The sequence below is a fragment of the Bombyx mandarina genome, chromosome 19 (assembly GCF_030267445.1).
Source record: "Bombyx mandarina strain Sakado chromosome 19, ASM3026744v2".
NCBI lineage: Eukaryota > Metazoa > Arthropoda > Insecta > Lepidoptera > Bombycidae > Bombyx > Bombyx mandarina.
The window spans coordinates 4,824,268-4,846,008 of record NC_143225.1 but is presented as its reverse complement, the minus strand read 5'-3'; the positions used below and the strand labels follow the sequence as shown (position 1 = coordinate 4,846,008).

At 37.9% G+C, this 21,741-nt stretch overlaps 1 protein-coding gene across 2 annotated transcripts in view; it reads right to left on the bottom strand.

The window, feature by feature from the left end:
• Positions 1-21,741, bottom strand: part of LOC114242231 (putative NADPH-dependent quinone oxidoreductase VAT1L) — a 35,354-nt gene that overhangs the window by 3,810 nt on the left and 9,803 nt on the right. The window contains exons 2-8 of one of the 2 annotated variants that reach the window (XM_028173330.2): positions 11,556-11,685; positions 9,769-9,984; positions 7,120-7,271; positions 3,790-3,893; positions 3,215-3,270; positions 1,598-1,792; positions 52-262 (exon numbers count right to left, since the gene is read on the bottom strand). In XM_028173330.2, coding sequence (XP_028029131.1) covers positions 52-262; positions 1,598-1,792; positions 3,215-3,270; positions 3,790-3,893; positions 7,120-7,271; positions 9,769-9,984; positions 11,556-11,685 — 1,064 coding nt within the window. Of the gene's footprint in view, positions 1-15; positions 263-1,597; positions 1,793-3,214; positions 3,271-3,789; positions 3,894-7,119; positions 7,272-9,768; positions 9,985-11,555; positions 11,686-21,741 lie in introns of both variants that reach the window. The other variant, XM_028173322.2, reaches the window with a different exon arrangement.

Below are 21,741 nucleotides of genomic sequence, written 5' to 3'. Positions count from 1 at the left end.
AGAGCCGGGACTGACCTTCGTCGCTGTTACCGTTAGAGGGCGGCTCCTCACCGTTCTTGTCCCCGTTTTCAGCTGGCTTTTTCTCATCGTCCTTGCCCTCCTTGTCCTTCTTCTCCTCAGAGCTCTCCTTGGCCGGCTTCTTCTCCTTGCCTGACTTGCCTTTAGCGGGAGTGGCCGGCTTAGGCTTCGGCTCGAGGGACGGGTCCAGGACGAGCTTGCCGATGTTCTTGCGGTCGTGCATCTTCTGCATGGCTTCGCCCACCTGTTTAATGAAATGTAAGCTACAGAGTTGTTACCCACAAGATCCCACCATTACAGCGCTATAAATTAGAATTTGCACTCGATTAATTCCGTTGATATAAGTAGGATAATTACGAGCATACGTCTTATACGTAATTCTAAATTAATCTCTGAGGGCTGAAATCGGCCCATTGACCAAACTTAACTAACTTACTAAACTTACTAAATTGTACACACAAGCCGTGCCTAATGGTTAAGTATTTACTGGAGCCTATGAACAATGCAATAGAAATGCCGCCCCAATCTTGAACCATGAGGTCAAAGTCTCTAATGCATCGACTAACGTCTGCTTCATCCTTCAAAAAGGGATGGTTTCGCGTCTGAGACATACAGAGAGAGATGGTGGTTTATGGTATGAAGGTGGGGGTTTACAATACTCCTCGCCACTAGGTGCTTTTGCATACCCGAAGCACCGGTCATCGTTCACGTCGAACCCGTCGCTTGCGACGAAGGGCTCGGCAAGTATATTAACCTACAGGCACAGCCCACTAAGTTTCTCGCCAGATATTCTCAGTGGGTCGCGTTTCCGATCGATTAGATTCTCGCTAGGGTTTGTGTTAGCAAGAACGACAGGTTTGAGCCCCGTGAGCTCACCTACTCGTCCGGTTACGCTGACACGGGCTCTCAAGTCCATCAGCTTGGGTAGGAAACAAAAAAGACACCGGTTAACTCAAACAGGACGATAGCTGTAAAGTGAATCTCGAGAAGGACACAAGAGAGCAGTGGTGCTTAGTGCGAGTTTCTTAACGTTCTCGATAGCGTAAAAGTTAAGCCAATTTTGTATGCAGTTGGAACAGCGCTCCTAGCGGCAGACGTACGCAAACGATGCCATTCCATACAAATATGATATGATTTCTGAAATTGGTATCTACTTTAATTGTATATGTTTCAAAGGTATTTTAAGTATATTTTATATGTAAATTGATTATTCTTACTTATGTGTAAAGAAGCAAAATTTTTTTTTTTTAATAATTATTATTATACATATTATAATACTTTGTGTATTAATTGTATGTATATTTACGGACATATGTATGTGTGTATGTATGTGTATATGTATGTGTATATGTATGTGTACATATATGTATATGTATTTCACTGGAATGGTACACCGCGCGTAGTTCGTTTACAAATGATTCTTGTCCACCTGATAGCTGTCTGGAAGAGATCGCTCTTAGCGATAAGACCGCCAATTATACTTTTTTGTGTACTCTCTCTCTCTCTCTCTCTATGAGCTAACTTTTACACTATCGGGAACGTTAAAAAACTCGCACTAAGCACAAGGGTATAGACGTACATCCTCGAGGGCCCACGTGGAGTCGACGATGGGCTTGACCTTGCCCTGCGCCCACAGAGTGAAGACGCTGTGCACGGCGCGCCGCACCGTGTCCCCGCGCCCGTGCTGGAACAGCAGGTGCCGCAGGTTCAGTCCCGCCAGGCTCTTGTTCTCGTCGAACAGCTTGATCGGAGACACCTTGTCCACTTGCCACCACTGCCACACAAACAACAGCTTATTACCGATTATCACACATCAATTTTAACCAATTCTTCTAATGAAATATAATCTTATACCTTTAAACGAGCAATGCTTGTATATAACATATATATAATCTGAATCTCGGAAACGGCTACAACGATTTTCATAAAATTTAGTATACAGGGGATTTTGGGGGCGATAAATCGATCTAGCTACGATTTATTTTCAGAAAATGTTCTTTTATTCGTGTTTTCAATAATCACCTCTTCCCGACATCTATTGGCGCATAGATTATACATTTTTTCTTAATTGAGGGCAACTAACCGCTTTAAAGACACAACAAGATGGCGTTATTAAAAAAAAACCGAGCAAGGCTCGGTCATCATCTAGTACGTACTTAACAAACGTTCACGATTTACTTCCACGGTGAAGGAATAGCATCGTGTTATAAAAATCAAACCCGCAAAATTGTAATTTGCTTAATTACTGGTGGTAGGACCTCTTGTGAGTCCGCACGGGTAGGTATCACCACTCTGCCTATTTCTGCTGTGTAGCAGTAATGCGTTTCGGTTTGAAGGGTGGGGCAGCCGTTGTAACTATACTTAAGACCTTAGAACTTATATCTCAAGGTGAGTGGCGCATTTACGTTGTAGATGTCTATGGGCTCCAGTAACCACGTAACGTCCACCCTTCTAAGCAATAAAAAAAAGCATCAATTATCAACATCACAGAATATCTATGTGAAAACGGTTGTCTGAATGATAGCCTTAAGACGAAATCATCATCATCAATCTATAGCAGTCCAGTGCTGGACATAGACCTCTCCAGTTTCACGCCACTGAGCCCGGTCCTCGGCTTCTCTCATCCAGTTACATAGACCGTCACTCCACCGAGCCTGGATTCGTCCTGCACTAAATTTGCCAATCCACGAAAGAGAAATAAGAGAGAAGACGTAATAAGAGAAATTAATAACCTGTCTGTTTTATGATTTTCAATGTTTAACATTTGATTTCCATTTTGAAATATATTTAAGTACCTATATAATATTCTGCGGTACTCTTTAAGCGAACAAAAATATGTTGGTATAATCAGCCCGAATATCACCCTAACCTATTTTAAAATACATATTATATCTTTTATATATATGCATATATTAGTTATTAAACTTTGTCTTATCCAACAGGGAATTCGTGGCAGAAACTAGAAGCATTGTGATGTCTGTCAGTGCCCTTAAAATAAATATCCTTTGTTAATGTAAAAAAGTCCGCAAAATTAAAAGCATGTTTGTCTGTTCAACTGTATTCTATGTGTTCTGTAAAAAAAAACATTGACATTAAAGCGAGACAGATAGATAGTCCCGTCCTGTCTGCAATAGCTCGCCTCCCTTTAAGCTAGATCTGGACAATAGTTGGCAAAAATCGTAGAATGATGCCTTACCGCACGGGCAGCGCTGAAGAAGCTCTTTGTCTCGCCGGTCACGATGTTAGATGATCCTGCGACAAACATCATTGTTTAATCGGCACACTCAAGTGATAAGTACTCGAGCGGAATGCGCTGTGCTCTGTTTACAGATTCAAGGAATCGCAAAACGGATATTACGCGAGAAAATACCAATCAATTCACTTGTTTTTTTTCTTGCGTTCCAGATTCAAATGCACTTATTTTTTCTTTCTTTTCTTGTGCTCCAGATACATAAATTTATTTATATGCTCTATACGAAGTTATCGTCAGTTCAGTAAATTATTGTCATTTTTTTTTTGTTATTGTCCGTGTAGGCAGACGAGCATACGGCCCACCTGTAGGTAAGTGGTTACCGTCGCTCATGGACGTCAGAAATGCCAGGAGCAGAGCCAAGCCGCTGCCTACCGTTAAATGCTATAAATTGAAATAAAATAAAAATATATATTATTATGGTTGTGATTTCATAAAAACTTTTATTTCGAAGTAGACAAAGTTAATTTTTATTCCTGCACCATTTTAGGCCGCACAAAGAGATCTCGTAAGTTTCTTACCATAGAGGATATAACGGCCCATTGGCTTCAGAAGCGAATACCCGCGGTTGCACTCCTCGCCGCAGAGGCAATCCAGCACAATGTCTACGCCATCCGGAGTTACCCTGAACAAGCGGTATTGGGCCCGTTAAGCCTATTTTCCACGTAAATTCAAAGGGTTTTTTGTAACTGAACACATTTTTCGTGGGTTACTTTTATTTAGAGTCATGATTACCTACAGGCCGTAATTCTATTAGAATCCTGTTACAAAAAATTAGCTCTTATGATGATCACATTTCTTTCTCTTCTGTTTCGGTTTCTGATACACTGGTAATAGTGACGTAATGATATTAAAGATATCATCAGAGATGTTTGTAGACCTATTTTTCTCCGAGCCTGAGAAAACTTTAAACTAGTTCGAGTCATGTATTTTAATTACCAGTTTCCATATTTTGAAATATTGATCAACTCATGTAAAATGCATGTATAACGGTTTATTAATAAGCTTGTATGTACCTATGTACATCTGCTAACGTATTGTAAGTAGTCACCGAGCAAGCCGAGAAATGATAAATCATATCTTAGTTTATAAATAACATATTGATATTAACATACAAGTATGAGTTTGGTGGACTCAAGAAAAAAACATAATAACGCACAGTCTCCCGGCGTAAACCAGATAACGACATTGTTTATTTACATTGAACTTGTGGGTGGCTCTCTGTTTACGTTGCGAAGAGTAACATATTACATATAAAAATATATATATATATATCTTTGTCCGTTTACGAGAATCAAATGAGCCGGTTGTTAGGAAGCAGCTGCCCCAAAGCATCGGTTATAAACTGTACAATCAACGGAGTCGTAACCAATCTAATCGGACCTCGATCGAGACGCCCGAGAATTCCCGTCAACCGGTTATGGATAAGAGGAGCAGGAACGATTCACTCTGTCAAAAACATTTCGGTGCACGCTCCGGCATGATCTTCGATGTAATATTATTTATATCGCGTACCGATGACAATGTAAGCGTCATACGAAATTCTGACGATGCAAAGACTGCGATGTGAATATTAAATCTATATATTATTAATCTTTTTACGAAGATTGCGCGAACAGAGGAGTATGAAATTTCCCACACTTATAGAGAGTATAGAGAAGGAGTGCAGAATGTTTATATTTTTTTAAAATTATGCTTAAAAATACATTAAATCAATAAAAAAACATCACACACACTACCATGTATTTGACACACACACACACACACATATATAAACTCTTTGTTTATTGTCAAACTTTTGTTATTGCTTAAAGTCTGGTCAAATTGAGAATAAATTAAATATTGTTTTTTCTTTATTAAAATTTTTGTATAGTGTAGTCTTGGCGAAATTTGGTGATTATAGAAGTATAATAGTTTTTGGAAATAGAATCATAATAGTATAGTGTACAAACTTATAATTTCAATTAATTGTAGTCGAATTTCGACTACCGGGCGTACGTTTACTAATGTTTACTTTTTTATTTATGTAGTTCAACTGGCTGAACTACTATCCTTAATAATAGACCACCGTGTTTCTGTACTTAAAATAACCTCTGAAGGATTATATCGGAGCGAGAAAGCTTAGATGAGGCTTAGCCCTAAAGGATCCTAGTCGGCTGGCGACCCGTCAGCGGTCAGTGAAATAACTAACAGTAATAATGAACAATTAACAGAGCCTGGGATCGAGAGCAATTCGGTACAAGAGGATATAAACGGGAGCGTCGAATTCCTTATTAAATATGACACATGGCTCACATATTGTACACTAATTGCTCAGAATCATCTGCGGCTTAAAAGGATGACCGTTAATCTGTTTTAACATGGCTTTCCATTAAAAAGTTTCGTGAATTATATATAACTAGCAGACCCGGCAGACTTCGTAGTTCCTCAATCGATAAATAAAAGACCTAGACTTTTGTAGAAAATAAACTTAAAACAAACAAAAGAAATCCGTCCGAACGACGGGGGGCACATCAAAGGAAAAACAAAATTGTTATTTTTATTTAATTCCGAGCATTTTCATATTGATCTACCTTTTAAACCTTCTCTGGACTTCCTCAAATAATTCAAGACCAAAATTAGCCAAATCGGTCCAGCCGCTCTCGAGTTTTAGCGAGACTAACGAACAGAAATTCATTTATATAGATAGATAGATAGATAGATAGATAGATAGATTGATGTACATCTTACTAATTATTATCATGTCACAGCGACGTTTCGTTTGAAACGAGCATTAACATTCCTGAATTCTACAAGTTTTCGGCGTGTAACGTAAACAAAGGTTTAGTTAGAAGATGAAGGGCCACTGAACGGGCGGGCCGGTTGGTTATATTTAGCCACACGATATCACGAAACCATTCCAGCCCCCCATTTTTAGAATTCCAAACAATTATTGAACCGATCGATCTAAATTCGAAGGTTTGTTTTATTTAATTCTTTTATAACGCGCGAGTAACATAACATTAAATACGTAACAGGTGATCATTATGCAAAGGACCAGTCTCCAAAAACGCCGACACGTAAAATTTGCGCAGACGCACCGGCTAACACATAATCTTTTTTATGCGTTCTTTTTTTTGTTAATTGAGTTTTTGATTTAGTTCATTTGATGACCTCATCACATTCCTGATGGGAGATATGGTATTTGGTAATGGTATTTGCTGTCGGAAACTGATTATTTATTCGACAATCGAAAACAATGAAATCTTTCATTACACGAATACCATTTTACTATTTATGTTTCGATCTAAATTCTGTACAAAGAAGGATAAAAATGAGACGAAACATATTCGCGAGGTGAAAAGCTATTTGGTTTTAGCGACATTTCAGCTAATACACGACATTAATCTGTGATTAAAAGTATTAGTAGTTACTAGAGGCCCGCAGTAGTCGAAATTCGACTATAATTAATTGGAATTGTAAGTTTGTACACTATTATGATTGTATTTTATACTTCTATAATCACAAATTTCGTGAAGACTACACTATAAAAAATATTAACAAAGACAAACAATATTCTATTCTCAATTTGACAACAGACGTCAAGAACAAAAGTTTGACAATAAATAGTATGCATGCGTGTGTGCGTCAAAAATACATGGTTTGTAGTGTGTGTAATGTTTTCTTTACTGATTTAATGTGTTTTTTATGCATTATTTAAAAAAAAATTAGCATTGTGCACTTCTTCTCTATATTCTCTATAAGTGTGGAAAATTTCATAATCCTTCGTCCCCGCAATTTTCGTAAAAAGGGGTACAAAGTATTTGCTTAACGTATGAATTTATAGATATGGATATGAGTTTTGAACTCACTTCCTGACTTCGCTGGTGTAGTCGCTGCCCCTCTCGAGCAGGTGATCGATGTTATTGTTGTTTGTCTTCAGCGCCTCGTGCTTGCTTTTGGAGCAGACACCAAACACGGTGACGTTTTCGACCGTCTTCGCCAACTGGGCTACAGCTTGTCCCTACACATAATACATGTATGCGATCACTTGAACTGCCTTAAAAGCGACCAACATCTAGAGTTAGAAGGCGGCACGAAAATCCTCTTGTCGTGGCCGCCAGAAATTACATACACGATCCTGTGGACGGAATAGTAAACAGTCGACATCGCCCTAAACACGTTATTACGGATCCTCTCGATCCATTAATGGTGCTTTTAGGTACCTCAAATGAATGGATTTGACAGTATTGATGACGCTATATTACATATTACCATAAATCTCAATACAACTTCCAAATTTCAATACACAATTTCGTACAATGCGTAATTTCACGTATTTTATTTGAAATTATTTCTATATTTTTAACTGGTGGTAGGACCTCTTGTGAGTCCGCGCGGATAGGTATCACCACCCTGCCTATTTCTGCCGTGCAGTAATGCGTTTCGGTTTGAAGGGTAGGGCAGCCGTTGTAACTATACATTAGACCTTAGAACTTATGTCTCAAGATGGGTGGCGCATTTACGTTGTAGATGTCTATGGGCTCCAGTAACCACTTAACACCAGGTGGGCTGTGAGCTCGTCCACTCATCTAAGCAATAAAAAATAAAAAAATATTATTCTCGACATTTCGAATATTTCAACAGTTTTCGTGATGACGGATGACTGAGGTGTTATTTGTCGACATCACCAAACTAAACGCAAGAATAAACCGTAAAAGTATTTTTGATTATCAACTGGCGAACATCGAAAAAATAACTGATATTCACAAAATAAATATTCATAAATCCATTCATAAGTAGTTAGTTAAGTACATTCATAAACTTTAAACGTAATATGAAGAGCAGCCGGCACGTTTTGACGAGCACTTCTAATTCATAATAGCGGAAGATTCATTGCTATTTCCAAAATAAATATTTCTTTAAGAATTCAAGTCTTTAGTTAATTAGGAAGCAGCCATACGAAATCTACCAGTTTTCGATGCTTCCGTTTGTATATTAAACAGATAAACACCATAATGGTTCGAAGATAAATTTTATCGGTAGGTATTTGATGGATCGACAATATGACGGCTGAACACAGACCTCGTTGTAGTCAACAATCATAATATGATAAAAAAAAACTGGAATGCCTTCCGATAACAGATCACAGATATTAGCGTAATTTTTATATAAGAAAAAAAAACCAAAAATATTACCTGAGTCAAATTAACGCGAACGGATATCAATTTATATATAAAAAAATAAAAACTATGCTATTCCGCATTGTCCCAATGAAAGTGAACTAATTACCAGGACCCCACCCACGCCTGTCTACCTGGCTGCAAAGGTCATCGAACCGAAGGGTGAGGTCAGTCGGAAGTAATAATTCCAAAGCAAATAACATTTTTCTCGACCGATTCACTCACGGTAACAATAATTAGAAGTGCGATTGTTATTTGTTTGATTTAAAATTTACGAAGTTCGTGATTTTCAAAGATCCCGATAATTAGAGGAAACGGTAAAATTATTTCTATTAAAATAATAAGAACCGTACGCGTATTGTATTCTTGGCGGAATCTGTCGACTTCCGAGAAGATGTCCCGAAAACGAACCAAGTATTTATAATCATACTAGCGACCCGCCCTCGCTTCGCTTCGGAAACTGTAATTTATTATTGATTTCTCCACTATTTAATGGATGTTATTATACATATAAACCTTCCTCTTCAATCACTCTATCTATTAAAAAAAACCGCATCAAAATCCGTTGCGTAGTTTTAAAGATTTAAGCATACATAGGGACAGAGAAAGCGACTTTCTTTTATACTATGTAGTGATATGCACTATGTGAAATTTTGGATAAATCGATCCGAATATTGTTTGCTTTGAACGATGTAAATTTCTATGTTTATTAACAGTGCAAATTCCTCATAAAATTAAGCGTACGCTTGTAGATTTTTGCTTGTAGAGCTTCCAAGGAAATTTATCTTTAAAATGTATGTATGGTTAACTAGTGAAATCTGGTTACGCTCCTCTGTGAATCTATACAATTACGAATTGTAATTATAAAAAGCATTGGTTTCTTGAAACTATTCAGGCGCTACATTTCGTTTCTTGATGAAACATGACATCACGATCGATCGGATGATTTAGGAAGGCACAGAGGACAAATACACAATCATTCTTATTTACATTTCAGATAAATTCACGTTGATAAAGAGACATAAAAAATACAAATTTTCAAAATATCTGAACTCTAAATAATGTCTGACTATAAATGAATAAAGTGATCATAGTCTAATTTGATTATGTACACGACGTATGTATGTACGTTTGGACGTAAAATCATTTTTTAAGGAAGGTACTCACCAGTTTGGAAAGAAAATAATGCTATAATATATTTCTTAGTATATATACATACTAGCAGTTTTTTGTTTAAATTTTAATTAGTCTCTAACAGCCCTCAACACATCTGCTCATAGTCTAGCTAACTGATTGCAAGACAATAAAAAAAAAAGAAAAAAAAAATGTAGAACTTACCACACCGCCTCCAGCGGAATGCACGAGTAAACTCTTGCCGGGAGTCAAGTTAGCCATCTCGAAGAGCAGCAGATAGGCCACCACGTAGTTCGTGGTGATGGCAACAGCATCCAGGGCAGACATTCCTTCGGGCAGCGCGTACACGTACTGGGCCGGTACAGACACCAGCTCGGCCCAAGCGCGGTACTCGGGGAGAGCCACCACTTGATCGCCCACCTGATGAGACGACCACGTTTTCGATAGTATCAAGTATTAGTACAGTAGTAAGTTTTTTTACATACGTGTAGAGCGGTTCTCATTCGTATTAAGAAAACTCATACAGGAAATCGTCGTTGTCAAACCAAAATCTGCTATGTGCACTTTTTGAGATTTTTATTTTTTGACCTTTTCGTATAGTTCACATCCCTATCTACCGTATAAAAAAAACTGTTATGTGTCTATAGCTTTAATATTTATCTATAGCTTTCATTTGATATAGTTCTTAAAAATTCACCGTCATATAAAATTTTATACGAAAATGTTTTCACTCGCTAATTCGATATAGAGTTTTTGCACATAGCAGATTTTGATTTGACAGCGACGAAATACCAAAACTCAACTTGAAGCGTGAGATTCGAGTCTTAAGAATATCAAATAATGACTTATGTGACTTACGACCCATCTTTCAAACGGTCATGCATTGTAGGGACTATAACTTCCTAATGACAATCGATATTTTTTGCATAATTGTGTACTTTTGGCGGGAATGCGAGGAGCGAAGTTAAGTGAATTGTTTTATTTTGTTAGTTTAGTGTTTCTTCAGATTCAAATTTGTAAAAACGGTGGTTTATTAAATGTTTAGCATCTGTGAAAGTTTACAAATGTGGAGAAATGAAACAAAACCGCTCAACAAAACTTCTCAGGTTCTTCCAAAATGTCCACTGAAAAAGTCTCAGTGAATAACCACTATTTTACTAAGACTAAATCTCATTCCATCTTATCGCATACCATTTAATTTCATTCCAATTAATTGAAATTTAAAATTAATCAACTTCATTACATTTTTCTTATTATAACAGAATGTAAGAAGAATATGTAAAATATGAGACTTAAAGGTCTCCTTACCAGGACTTAAAATTAAAAAAAAAGCCTAATTGTAGCATTATTATCGTGAACCTAAGAATATTTAGATTCCTCTTTTGGCACACTTAGTTCAATTTATTTCAACAATTTGTTCGCAAACTAATAATAAGTTATTGAGAAGGTAGCTGATCAAAACATCCACATACCGAAATATCCATTTAATAACATAACTACAAGATTCTTAGAATTCATTTGGGAACGTGGCTGCGTAGGTCGGTTATAAATATTGGTGATTCTGCATTATTTGCCAATTCAACACTGCATTGTGACATTAAGTTTCGAGTTACAGGGGGTCGTTTGTGAGGGGAATGTTTTACGGAGGGTTTGCGAAAACGTATCGTATTGATGCACTTGATACGTCAAGGAAATATCGTTAACTTCAACAAGCACGTTTTATAGCATGAATTGTGTGATTGTTGAAACTTTTTGTGTCGCTTATTTTTCACAGTAGTACATTAATATGCGATTACAAGAGCCTATAGGCCAGTGTACCAGGCTCACCACAAACCAGGAGAAGTGGCGATTGGTCGTGAGGCATATAGCATCTAACCACATCAATGATACTGAATAACGACCACGACCGTTTAGACAAGAGCGATACAAATAATAGACCACAATAACTTGAATAAAATAAGATCTGTTTCACGTAAATGTCGACCTTTTACCTTAAAATTGGTGACATTTTCGCCAACTTGCTCGATTTCACCAGCGCATTCGAAGCCCAAGATGAAAGGAGTCTTCGGTGGAGAGTCGATGGCGCCCTGACGAACTATCAAATCTTGGAAGTTTAGGCCGCTGTTAAGAAAACAAAAAAAAGTAATTAAAGATTTGTCGATTTTTATAAAATATTATGTAATGTTTTATTATTAGTTTTATAACATGAATCTAAAACATGACAGACCTAGGACCTAGGATTTAATAATAGAATCGACAACAGACATCTTCATTGAGTCGAGTACACTTTTAAGTACTTAATTAATATAGTGAGACAAAGAATGCGGTAGCCATTCCATATAATAGTTGGTAGGTACAGACAGACATGTACAGAATAATATTGCACGCGTATGAAATTTAAACGTGTTCCAAACAAATATGGCGCATATCTGCGCATAGACTATAATCACAGAGTGTTCTATAAAGTAACCGACACAATTTATATTGTTTACAGCGTGTGCCCGCGATTGCTCCATTCCCGATCCTGCGGACAGAATGGAAAGCAGTCGACGTCGCCCAAAACACGTCATCTCGGATCCTCTCGATCCACTAACGGTGCTTTTAGGTACTTCAAGTACCGGTCACCATTCTCGTCGAACCCGTCGCTTGCGACGAAGGGCTCGACGAGTAAATTAACTCTCAGACACAGCCCACTGAGTTTCTCGCCGGATCTTCTCAGCGGGTCGCGTTTCCGATCCGGTGGTAGATTCTGCGAAGCACGGCTCTTGCTAGGGTTCGTGTTAGCATCGTCATCAGGTTTGAGCCCCGTGAGCTCACCTACTAGCCATGGTTACGCTGAAATAGCCTTAAGGCTATCAGCTTAGGTAGGAAAAAAAAAAAAAACGCGATTGCAAGCCCGAATAAATCTAAACCCTAGTCATACTTCTAATTATACCTAATGGCTTAAAAGAGTTTAAGCACTTAGAGTAATTTCGGTAGTTTCGTCAGTGGCAAAGAACATAATATGTCCATCAATTTTTATTTTACACTACTTTATTCGTTCTCAACAACGGCGACTTCTGAAAAACTAGCAGAGCTGCACTTTTTGTAGTCTTGTGAAAGCATGATTGAGGGCGAGCGCGCAGTTTAAAATGAGGTGATTTTTTGTCTTGGACCAATGTTATCTCGATGCATTATTAAAATCATTTTCATATTGGTTTATTGGTTACAGCACAGACATGAAGTTTGTTTACAATTTACACCATGTGTAGGTACGGTTAGTATTGAATATATATAAACAATAAATTGCAATGAATTTAACATAGATTTTTTATTATAATTTTATAGTTAGTTTTACTTTATTATTGAAAAAGAACACAATATTCCTAACCTAAAAGTACATGTTATTATCCGCAATATGCTTCGTCAGATTACAGAAATAATTTAACATAGATATAGTAGAGATAGATGAATTAATGCTGACATACAGAAACAGTAGGTAGTAGGCCTACTAAAGTTCAAGTTTTTGATAAAGACTAAAATAATTGTGACAAAGTAAACATAAAAATATATTTCTCTGTAATTTATTCTATTTAAGTACATTAGCATTAATTCATCATATGACATCATTTCAAATGTAGCAGGTATAATTTAATGTACAATAAAGATTACCTATCAGCGTAAACGAAGCCGTTATTAAAACAATATTTGTAATTTATGACAAAAAAAACAGTAAAATCAATAAAGTGTCGCTCTACATAGATATGCCATTGACGAAGCTTTTAAAGAATCGCGTTAATTAAAAAAAAAACTACCTCGGGAATACTACTTTTTATATGAAACAAAGATATCCTATGTCATTTTAAATGTCCACGATGATCGGTAATGCGTCTATTGTTTTAATTTGAATTTTAAAGCGAATATTTTCCGGTATTATCTATATCTATACTAATATATAAATCTACAATGGTTTTTACGGATGTTCCGTTATAACTACTGAACCATGCATCCGATTAACTTGAAACTTGGTATCCATGTAGAAAATACAAATACTTCATGGATAGGCTAATATTTATATGAGTAGATATTGAACTTCCTAATAATAATGACAATAAATAATAATGTTAATTTTAAATGCCCAGCGAAGCGGGCAAGTACGGCTAGTTTATTTATAAGGATATATGTATTCATACGATTAAATGTGTATTCATTACTCTTCTACAACTTTAACCCTATGTCTAAAAGTCGGCGTGATTATCATTTAACTAAACAAGAGTTGTTGACGTACATCTTTATTTTAAGCATGGATGCACATATAATTCACGGCCCACCCGATTTTAGACGCTTACCGATGCCCATAGCCACCGCATGTGAGGCCCATTAGAATATCGCCTATCTCGCCTTTCAGACTTGAATGCGTGATTGCGTCGCTTCAGACACGAGCAATTCAAGAATTAAAGTTAAACATATAAACATATAAAGTTATAAGGGCGAATGTACTACATATTACTACTACGTTCGAATGATAGGATGGTAATATCTAGAAATTAGTATTTTATTACTGGTGCTAGAGCGTCTTGTGAGTCCGCACGGGTAGGTACCACCAGACTACCTATTTCTGCCGAGAAGCAGTAACACGTTTCGGTTTGAAGGACGGGGCAGCAATTGTACTGTTAAAAGTGAGTCTTTACAACTCACGTCTCAAGGTAGGTGGCGACATTTACGTTGTGTGTATGGGCTCCGGTAACCACTTAAAACCGGGTGGGCTATGAGCTCGTCCACCAATCTAAGCAATAAAAAATAAGATAAAAGTAACTGTAGGAGGTCGTCGTCTCAATTTCGAAATTGCTATCGTATAACAATCATATGGGAAATAAAGGAAACTTTGTTAAAAACCTATAATTTATTCTTTGATACTACACATTTTAATTCATTTAAGTAATTATAAATAGTAGCGACGTAAGTTGAACAAAATAATCGTGGTGTAATATACATACGTCATATGTACTAGTCAATTGGAGGCGACAACTGCGCGCGTCGACCTTTATAGGTACCGTCTGCGTGGAGGTTGTATTCGCAAGTAATCGATATTTCGCGCTCGCCGACGCCTATCCTATATCAGAAATACCTACGTCCGATATACAAGCATCAGACAGCACACATGGCTATATGCAGTCGTGTATAATTCTTTGTAAACATATTAGAACATTAAAAGAGATTTCTATATTTTCCTTTTCTTCAATCACGTTCGTATTTGAAAGAAAAATAAGAATTTAATCTTATAGGTAAACGTTTGGTGTTTTATTCTCGGCAACTATTCATGAAAAAGCGATTAAAACTCTCCAAAAGTCTATCGTCTCGATATAAATGAATAAAATCAATAGCGTAAACTGTAAGCAAATAGTTTAAAGTTTTTACTATGTTTTATTTTTAGCGTATAAATAGTTTCTACGTAATCCATTAAACAGCTTCTGCTTTCACTCAACCAAAATCACAACATACGTTAATGTTCATCGCCGATTGTACATTACATGCACCTAAACAAGGAAATGACCGTTGAGTTCAGCTAAAACAACGCCAAAAATACATGCAGCACACACCCGGCACAATACAACGAATGCAGCACACGAACGATATGTGAAAAAAAAGAATTGATTCCCAGAAATTTCTCGAAAACAACGTTTACGTTATTAACAGAACAGGACTTTTACTTCATTATAATTTATTGAAATGAAATGAACTACTAAAATGTTACTGATATTTAAATACAGTTAGTTCGTCATTCAATTCCTTTAGAAGAATCTTGATTGTTTGCTCACTTAATTTTGTTCGTAAGCCTTTATGCTTAGTGCGAGTTTTTTAACGTTAAATTTTGTATGCAGTTGGAACAGCGCCCCTAACGGCAAACGATCCCATTTCATACAAATATGAGCTAACTTTTACGCTATCGAGAACGTTAAAAAACTCGCACTAAGCACACTGTTTATTTCAGGGGGAACATAGTGATGCGTAGAACAGTACCCCGTTTATTCAAGACCCCTCGTTGTGTCGCCGACGGACATTCAGCCCCTGACATGTGGATATTAATGCACTTAAGCCCCGTAATTCTGAATAATTACGACATGGAAGTCGAATGAGTCTATGGCACACTATAGTCGCCACAATGTCGGCGGCCGCGTCGCCCGCGTTCGCACCCGCATACGTTTTATTGGAATAAATTGGGTGTGGGATCTACAAGCTTATTACGAAAAAGCTTTGTCCCACATTTACGATGAATGTGTCGTTCCTGTGACTCGTCGAGTCCAAGACCGGAATTTTAATCCGAGATAATCTCCGACAACGAGTCTCGTATCGAATTTTACGCACGCTACCTGATGCTCGTTCCAAGCTGAATTGAATGGCTTCCTTCGACAACAATAGTTTGTAATGCGCACCTTATTCAGGTAGACGATATTTTGTATACTACAAAACAACCTTACAAGTTAAGTTAAGCCTGATCGAATAATTTTTAGTCCATAAAGATTTAAATTCGCATTTGATCCTATGAGTTTGGTTTGTGAACTATACATTAAAGTTATTTGGGTTATTTGATATAGTTTAATCGACGTTGTAAAAACTGCTTTTTTTAGGCGTTTCCAGTCGTCAAGTGGCGTGTTAAGGTTCTCAAGGTCTCGGGGTCAACTAACGACATATCCGGTGCGACCACTGGAGTTATAACCTCAAAAAATTTCACATTTCATCGTTTCTTATCTTAAAATTGAAATTAATGACCCATTAAATGTTTACGTTGCAGAGACACGCACGTAAACAAGTTTGATTTTAATGCGCAATATTTAAGTACATTTACTATACTGCTGCTTCGTACTTTTTATTTGAACACACGTTGCAAACGGTAAATCGATTAGCAGTCTTGAACACGCAGTCACGATGTTATAAAGCGATTATGCGGGAGTGATAAATTGAATTAAATTTCTATTCACGGTAATGACAGCCAGTAATGTATAGGAAAAGCGGCGAACATGAATGGATTTCACTGAATTGGCTGCGTTAAGGGTAATATTAAATTGCATGGAGACTATAGGGTGGTGGCGCGACGCGGGCATCGACGTTATGTCGCGACGGCCGTGGCGCGACACTGCATACGTCATTTGATTAAACACTTAGAACAGCTTATTAACTTTGAAGAGAAACTAGCCTACTTCTTTTTTTTTTCGGGTCCTGGGCCGAACCGCCTACGAGGTCCCCGTGCCTAGGGGGCGCGCGGGGTATGTGGGACTTGATGTTCTGCAAGGTGTTGGGAGCAGACCGCGGGCCCAAGGAATTTTAGGGCCCTACCGCACTAAACGACTCCCCTGCACTCTTAAAACAAGTCCCAACCTGTTGATTAGTCGAGTTCATTACTGGCACTTCTCAAATGGGTATCTTTGCGCCTGAATTCGAGAGTGTATTTTCGTTAACATAAAATTCACACAATTTTCGGACATTCTCAAACGATCGAAGTATTCTTTGGGATCTCTTCCAGTGCTAATTCCTTCAGAAGACAATTAGTAGCTCCTAGTTTATCTCTTCTATCGATCCATTTTCGTACCCATAACTTATTTTTCTTAATCACAGAAATTTCCTCATACACCTCTTCTAAATAGCCATTACGATTAGCTTAATCAGTTTTTTTATTTTTATTTATTGCTTAGATGGGTGGATGAGCTCACAGCCCATCTGGTGTTAAGTGGTTACTGGAGCCCATGGACATCTACAAAGTAAAATGCGCCACCCGCCTTGAGATATAAGTTCTAAGATCTCAGTATAGTTACAACGGCTGCCCCACCCTCCAAACCGAAACGCATTACTGCTTCACGGCAGAAATAGGTAAGGCGGTGGTACCTACCCGCGCGGACTCACAAGAGGTCCTACCACCAGTAAAGTTTATGCACTCTATTGCGTTGCAGCCTGTTCATCTTGCAAAACACCACTCACTAGTGTACTGTACTGGACCGTAATTAATGCGATCGATTTCGGTGCAGTAGCGAGTAGTTTAGCCACTAAATTACTCGGTACTCGACTAAAATACTCGTCTAGTCCGAACTAGGCTTTACATCCGACGTCCGATCTCCGTCCGGGGTTCTCTTCTCTTAACCCACATTATGCGGGTTGGTCGCAGCTTGTCTTATCTTGCTGCAAATAGATTTGGCATCTGTTTTACTATCGACCACCTGCCTGACGTCAACCTTCCTTGGAATATATTGCAACATGTCATAGATAGAAGGACTTTCTCTGTTTCTTTCATTTGGTGTTTCTTTTACTTCATCCTTATTTCTTTCTATTATATGCATTTTATTATTAAAAGCATTTACAATAAAATTAACCAATAGAGCTGCTTAGGCTCCTACCATTGAAGCACATAGGAGTCTTAGCAAGCCCCATTCAAGCAAAACAATTCATTCTCAGTAAATACAATCGTCTGAAATTCATTTCAGAGCCCTCTCGCTGGACGGTGATAACAGTGATCTATTGACACAAAATAAGGAAATCAACGTAGCCACATAATAGGAATTACCGCTTTTGATGGTTGGTACCAATAACAGGATAATGTCAAACAATTGCTCAGAATGTTCCCCATAGAATTTATAGAGAATAGTAAATGCTCCCCGTAGACTTACAAGTTCTTTTTTTTTTATTGCTTAGATGGATGGACGAGCTTACAGCCCACCTGGTGTTAAGTGGTTACTGGAGCCCATAGACATCTACAACGTACGTAACGTACAGCGCCACCCACCTTGAGATATGTTCTAAGATCTCAGTATAGTTACAACGGCTTCCCTACCCTTCAGACCGAAACGCATCACTGCTTCATGGCAGAAATAGGCAGGGCGGTGGTACCTACCCGTGAGGACTCCCAAGAGGTCCTACCACCAGTGTTTACGCAAATTATAATTTTGCGGGTTTGATTTTTATTACACGATGTTATTCCTTCACCGTGGAAGTCAATCGTGAACATTTGTTGAGTACGTATTTCAATAGAAAAATTGGTACCCGCCTGCGGGATTCGAACACCGGTGCATCGCTCAAAACTAATGCACCGGACGTCTTATCCTTTAGGCCACGACGACTTAAAATCAAATCAAAAGTACGCTACATATAGGGATAATAAATAATAAGAGTTACTTAATTTCAACCAACTTCGCTGTTTAAAAATTTCGAAAAACAAAACGAATATTGTATTCATTTTAACGATTTAAAATTTCATTTTGTAAATGAATATAGCAAATTAAAAATCGCATTCATATGTATATTTACGCAGAAATTTGTGCAATCGAAGATGTTACGATGCATTTCTACGTAATGTACTATATGAGACGCCTGCAATTTCTTGTCCGGTCAGTATGTGATACTCTGAACTCTGCATTTTCGTTTCCACCGTGAGAAAGTTTTGTTGCCGTATTCGAGCTGCTACCTCTCAAATTCTGAGGGCAATAAAAACGATTTAATACCGAGAAATTGTGGTAGGACCTCTTGTGAGTCCGCGCGGGTAGGTACCACCACCCTGCCTATTTCTGCCGTGAAGCAGTAATGCGTTTCGGTTTGAAGGGTGGGGCAGCCGTTGTAACTATACTTGAGATCTTAGAACTTATATCTCAAGGTTGGTGGCGCATTTACGTTGTAGATGTCTATGGGCTCCAGTAACCACTTAACACCAGGTGGGCTGTGAGCTGGTCCACCCATGAAAGCAATAAAAAAAAAATCGGGACGGTGCCGCGGTGGTTGAAGCGCAAAACAATTTGTTAACATAAGCTCAACCGATTTTATTAGTGCACAACTCACTCGATCCATTCGTGTATTTAACCAGTTTCTTCAAGACCACATCCAAACTATTTAACGTTATTAAAAATTCATAGAATGTCGTAACGGTAGTTACAACTCTCTTTCCGTTCGGCGGGGTTTTGATATAACTCGCATACGTGATAAACGTGCAAGTGGAAGTGAATGCGCTTATCGGCACCTTTGCATATCACATAATAACATCTAGACCAGGAGTCCGTGGACGAAAAATCGACGTTATCGTGTTAGGCTGATTATTTCTACGCGAGTATATGAGTCGACTATTATCAAAGCCGGCAATCTGACTTTTGGATAATTATTGGTAAATCAGAAAAACGAATTATTGACTTTGTATTCCATTGGCAGTCACAAAACTCTTCGGAACGACATCTTAGATAAATAACAGGTTAACTATTAACCTTTATTTAATGCAGATTTTGAACCGTATTCTTTGAAGGAGACGATTATATTCAAATCAAATCTGTATTGACATATCAATAACATTTTTTTGTCCAAATGCACAGATTGCCGCCTTTGATAATAGACGACTCATATATCACAGAGCGTAAGAACGTTGTGCGAACAGACTTTGAGTTTATTGGACCTCTATATTATATCGCGATTACAGGCGACTGATTGAGTTTTTTTTATTTTTTTTTATTTGTTAGTTGGGTGGACGAGCTCACTGCCCACCTGGTGTTAAGTGGTTACTGGAGCCCATACACATCTACAACGTAAATGCGCCACCCACCTTGAGATATAAGTTCTAAGGTCTCAATATAGTTACAACGGCTGCCCTGCACTTCAAACCGAAACGCATTACTGCTTCACGGCTGAAATAGGTGGGCTGGTGGTACCAACCCGTGCGGACTCACAAAAAGTCCTACCACCAGTACAATGAGTTCTGCATTTCACGTAATGTATTCACGTAAATAGTGTAATAGTCATGCATTTCTGCATTCTCCAAACCATTTCACGTAAGTACAGTACCCGAAGGACAATCCAGGAAGGAACATCCAACTTCATGAATTACAAAAAAAAAAACATCTAAATAGCCACCAAGCCTATAGTTGCAAGAAAAATCGCGCAATCCATACCGCTTGGCGACAGACTGATTACAATCGGTGCCGGCGGGGAGCCTCGAATGCCCTCACATTTAATTACCACTAACTATGCCATGAATGTACGTTAATTACAGTAGTGCGGTGACCGGCATGGGATGTGACTCATAAAAGTGACGATTCCATACTGAATTACTATAAACATACGTGCAAAGTCTAGTACATGTGCACCGAATGGAATTTCCTTATTCGCGTACATTCGTATTCATTAGTATTCCGCGTTGACATGTCTATTCGACGAGTACCAAGTTAATACACAATAAGTATTATGTTATAGGCAAAGACACCGGAAGTTGTATGAATCGATTTATTTATTAATGCGGTGCATGAATCAATGCTTGCGGTGTGACGCATGCGCCCGGACTCGTTACACGACAATTACAATAAAATAATGTTTGTTGTTACTCATCAAATGCCTACACGTAGTGTCACAATTGTAACATTATTTGTAATACTAAAAACTACAATGCACTTAAGTATTTAAAATGCAGAAACGCACGATACAAATAAATCGAGACACCAGTGCGGTTTACAAGATGAATAAACTGTGGCCCTAAGCAAATAATCTGAAACGGATTATAATGAGAACGGTGTGATCGATCTATTTAATAATTGACTAATAAACCTACTGTTTTAAGCGACATTTCGGTTAATACGCGAAATTAATCTTGTTAATTAAAGGTATTTTTTATTTGGTATAACAATATACATTACTATTGCAATAATAATCACATTATCAAGGTGGGTGGTGGTTTCACTTTGTGATGACTGTAGGCTCCCAAAAGCTCTTAATACAAGAAGAACTACCGGTTGAATTCGTTTATAACATTCCTCTATATTTGTAACACTAATGCCAATAGCATTGTACTTTTTACTCTACTAATAAATTATAATAGACACGAAACAACGGTCCAAAAAGAGGAATGTAACGCATATTAACAAAGGATCAGGAAGCAGCTATGCATGTAGAGCCTAAAAGCGTTAATTTCCGGTTAGCGGACCTCGGCGATGACCGGTACACAATGTGACACGCGTGACGCACCAACACTTATCCGCTTCCGATCTCCGATGATGAACTGTACCCGGTACCAACAGTTTGTGACAGCTGCATTATCCAATACCATGTGGGTAATTAAGTAAACAACGATAGTACTGTTGTTAACTTGATCAATTCATTTATATATACATATTGTATTTACATATAACGTTATAAGTACCTAGTATTAACCTTGGTGCAGGCACTGATCTTTTCCATATTCCT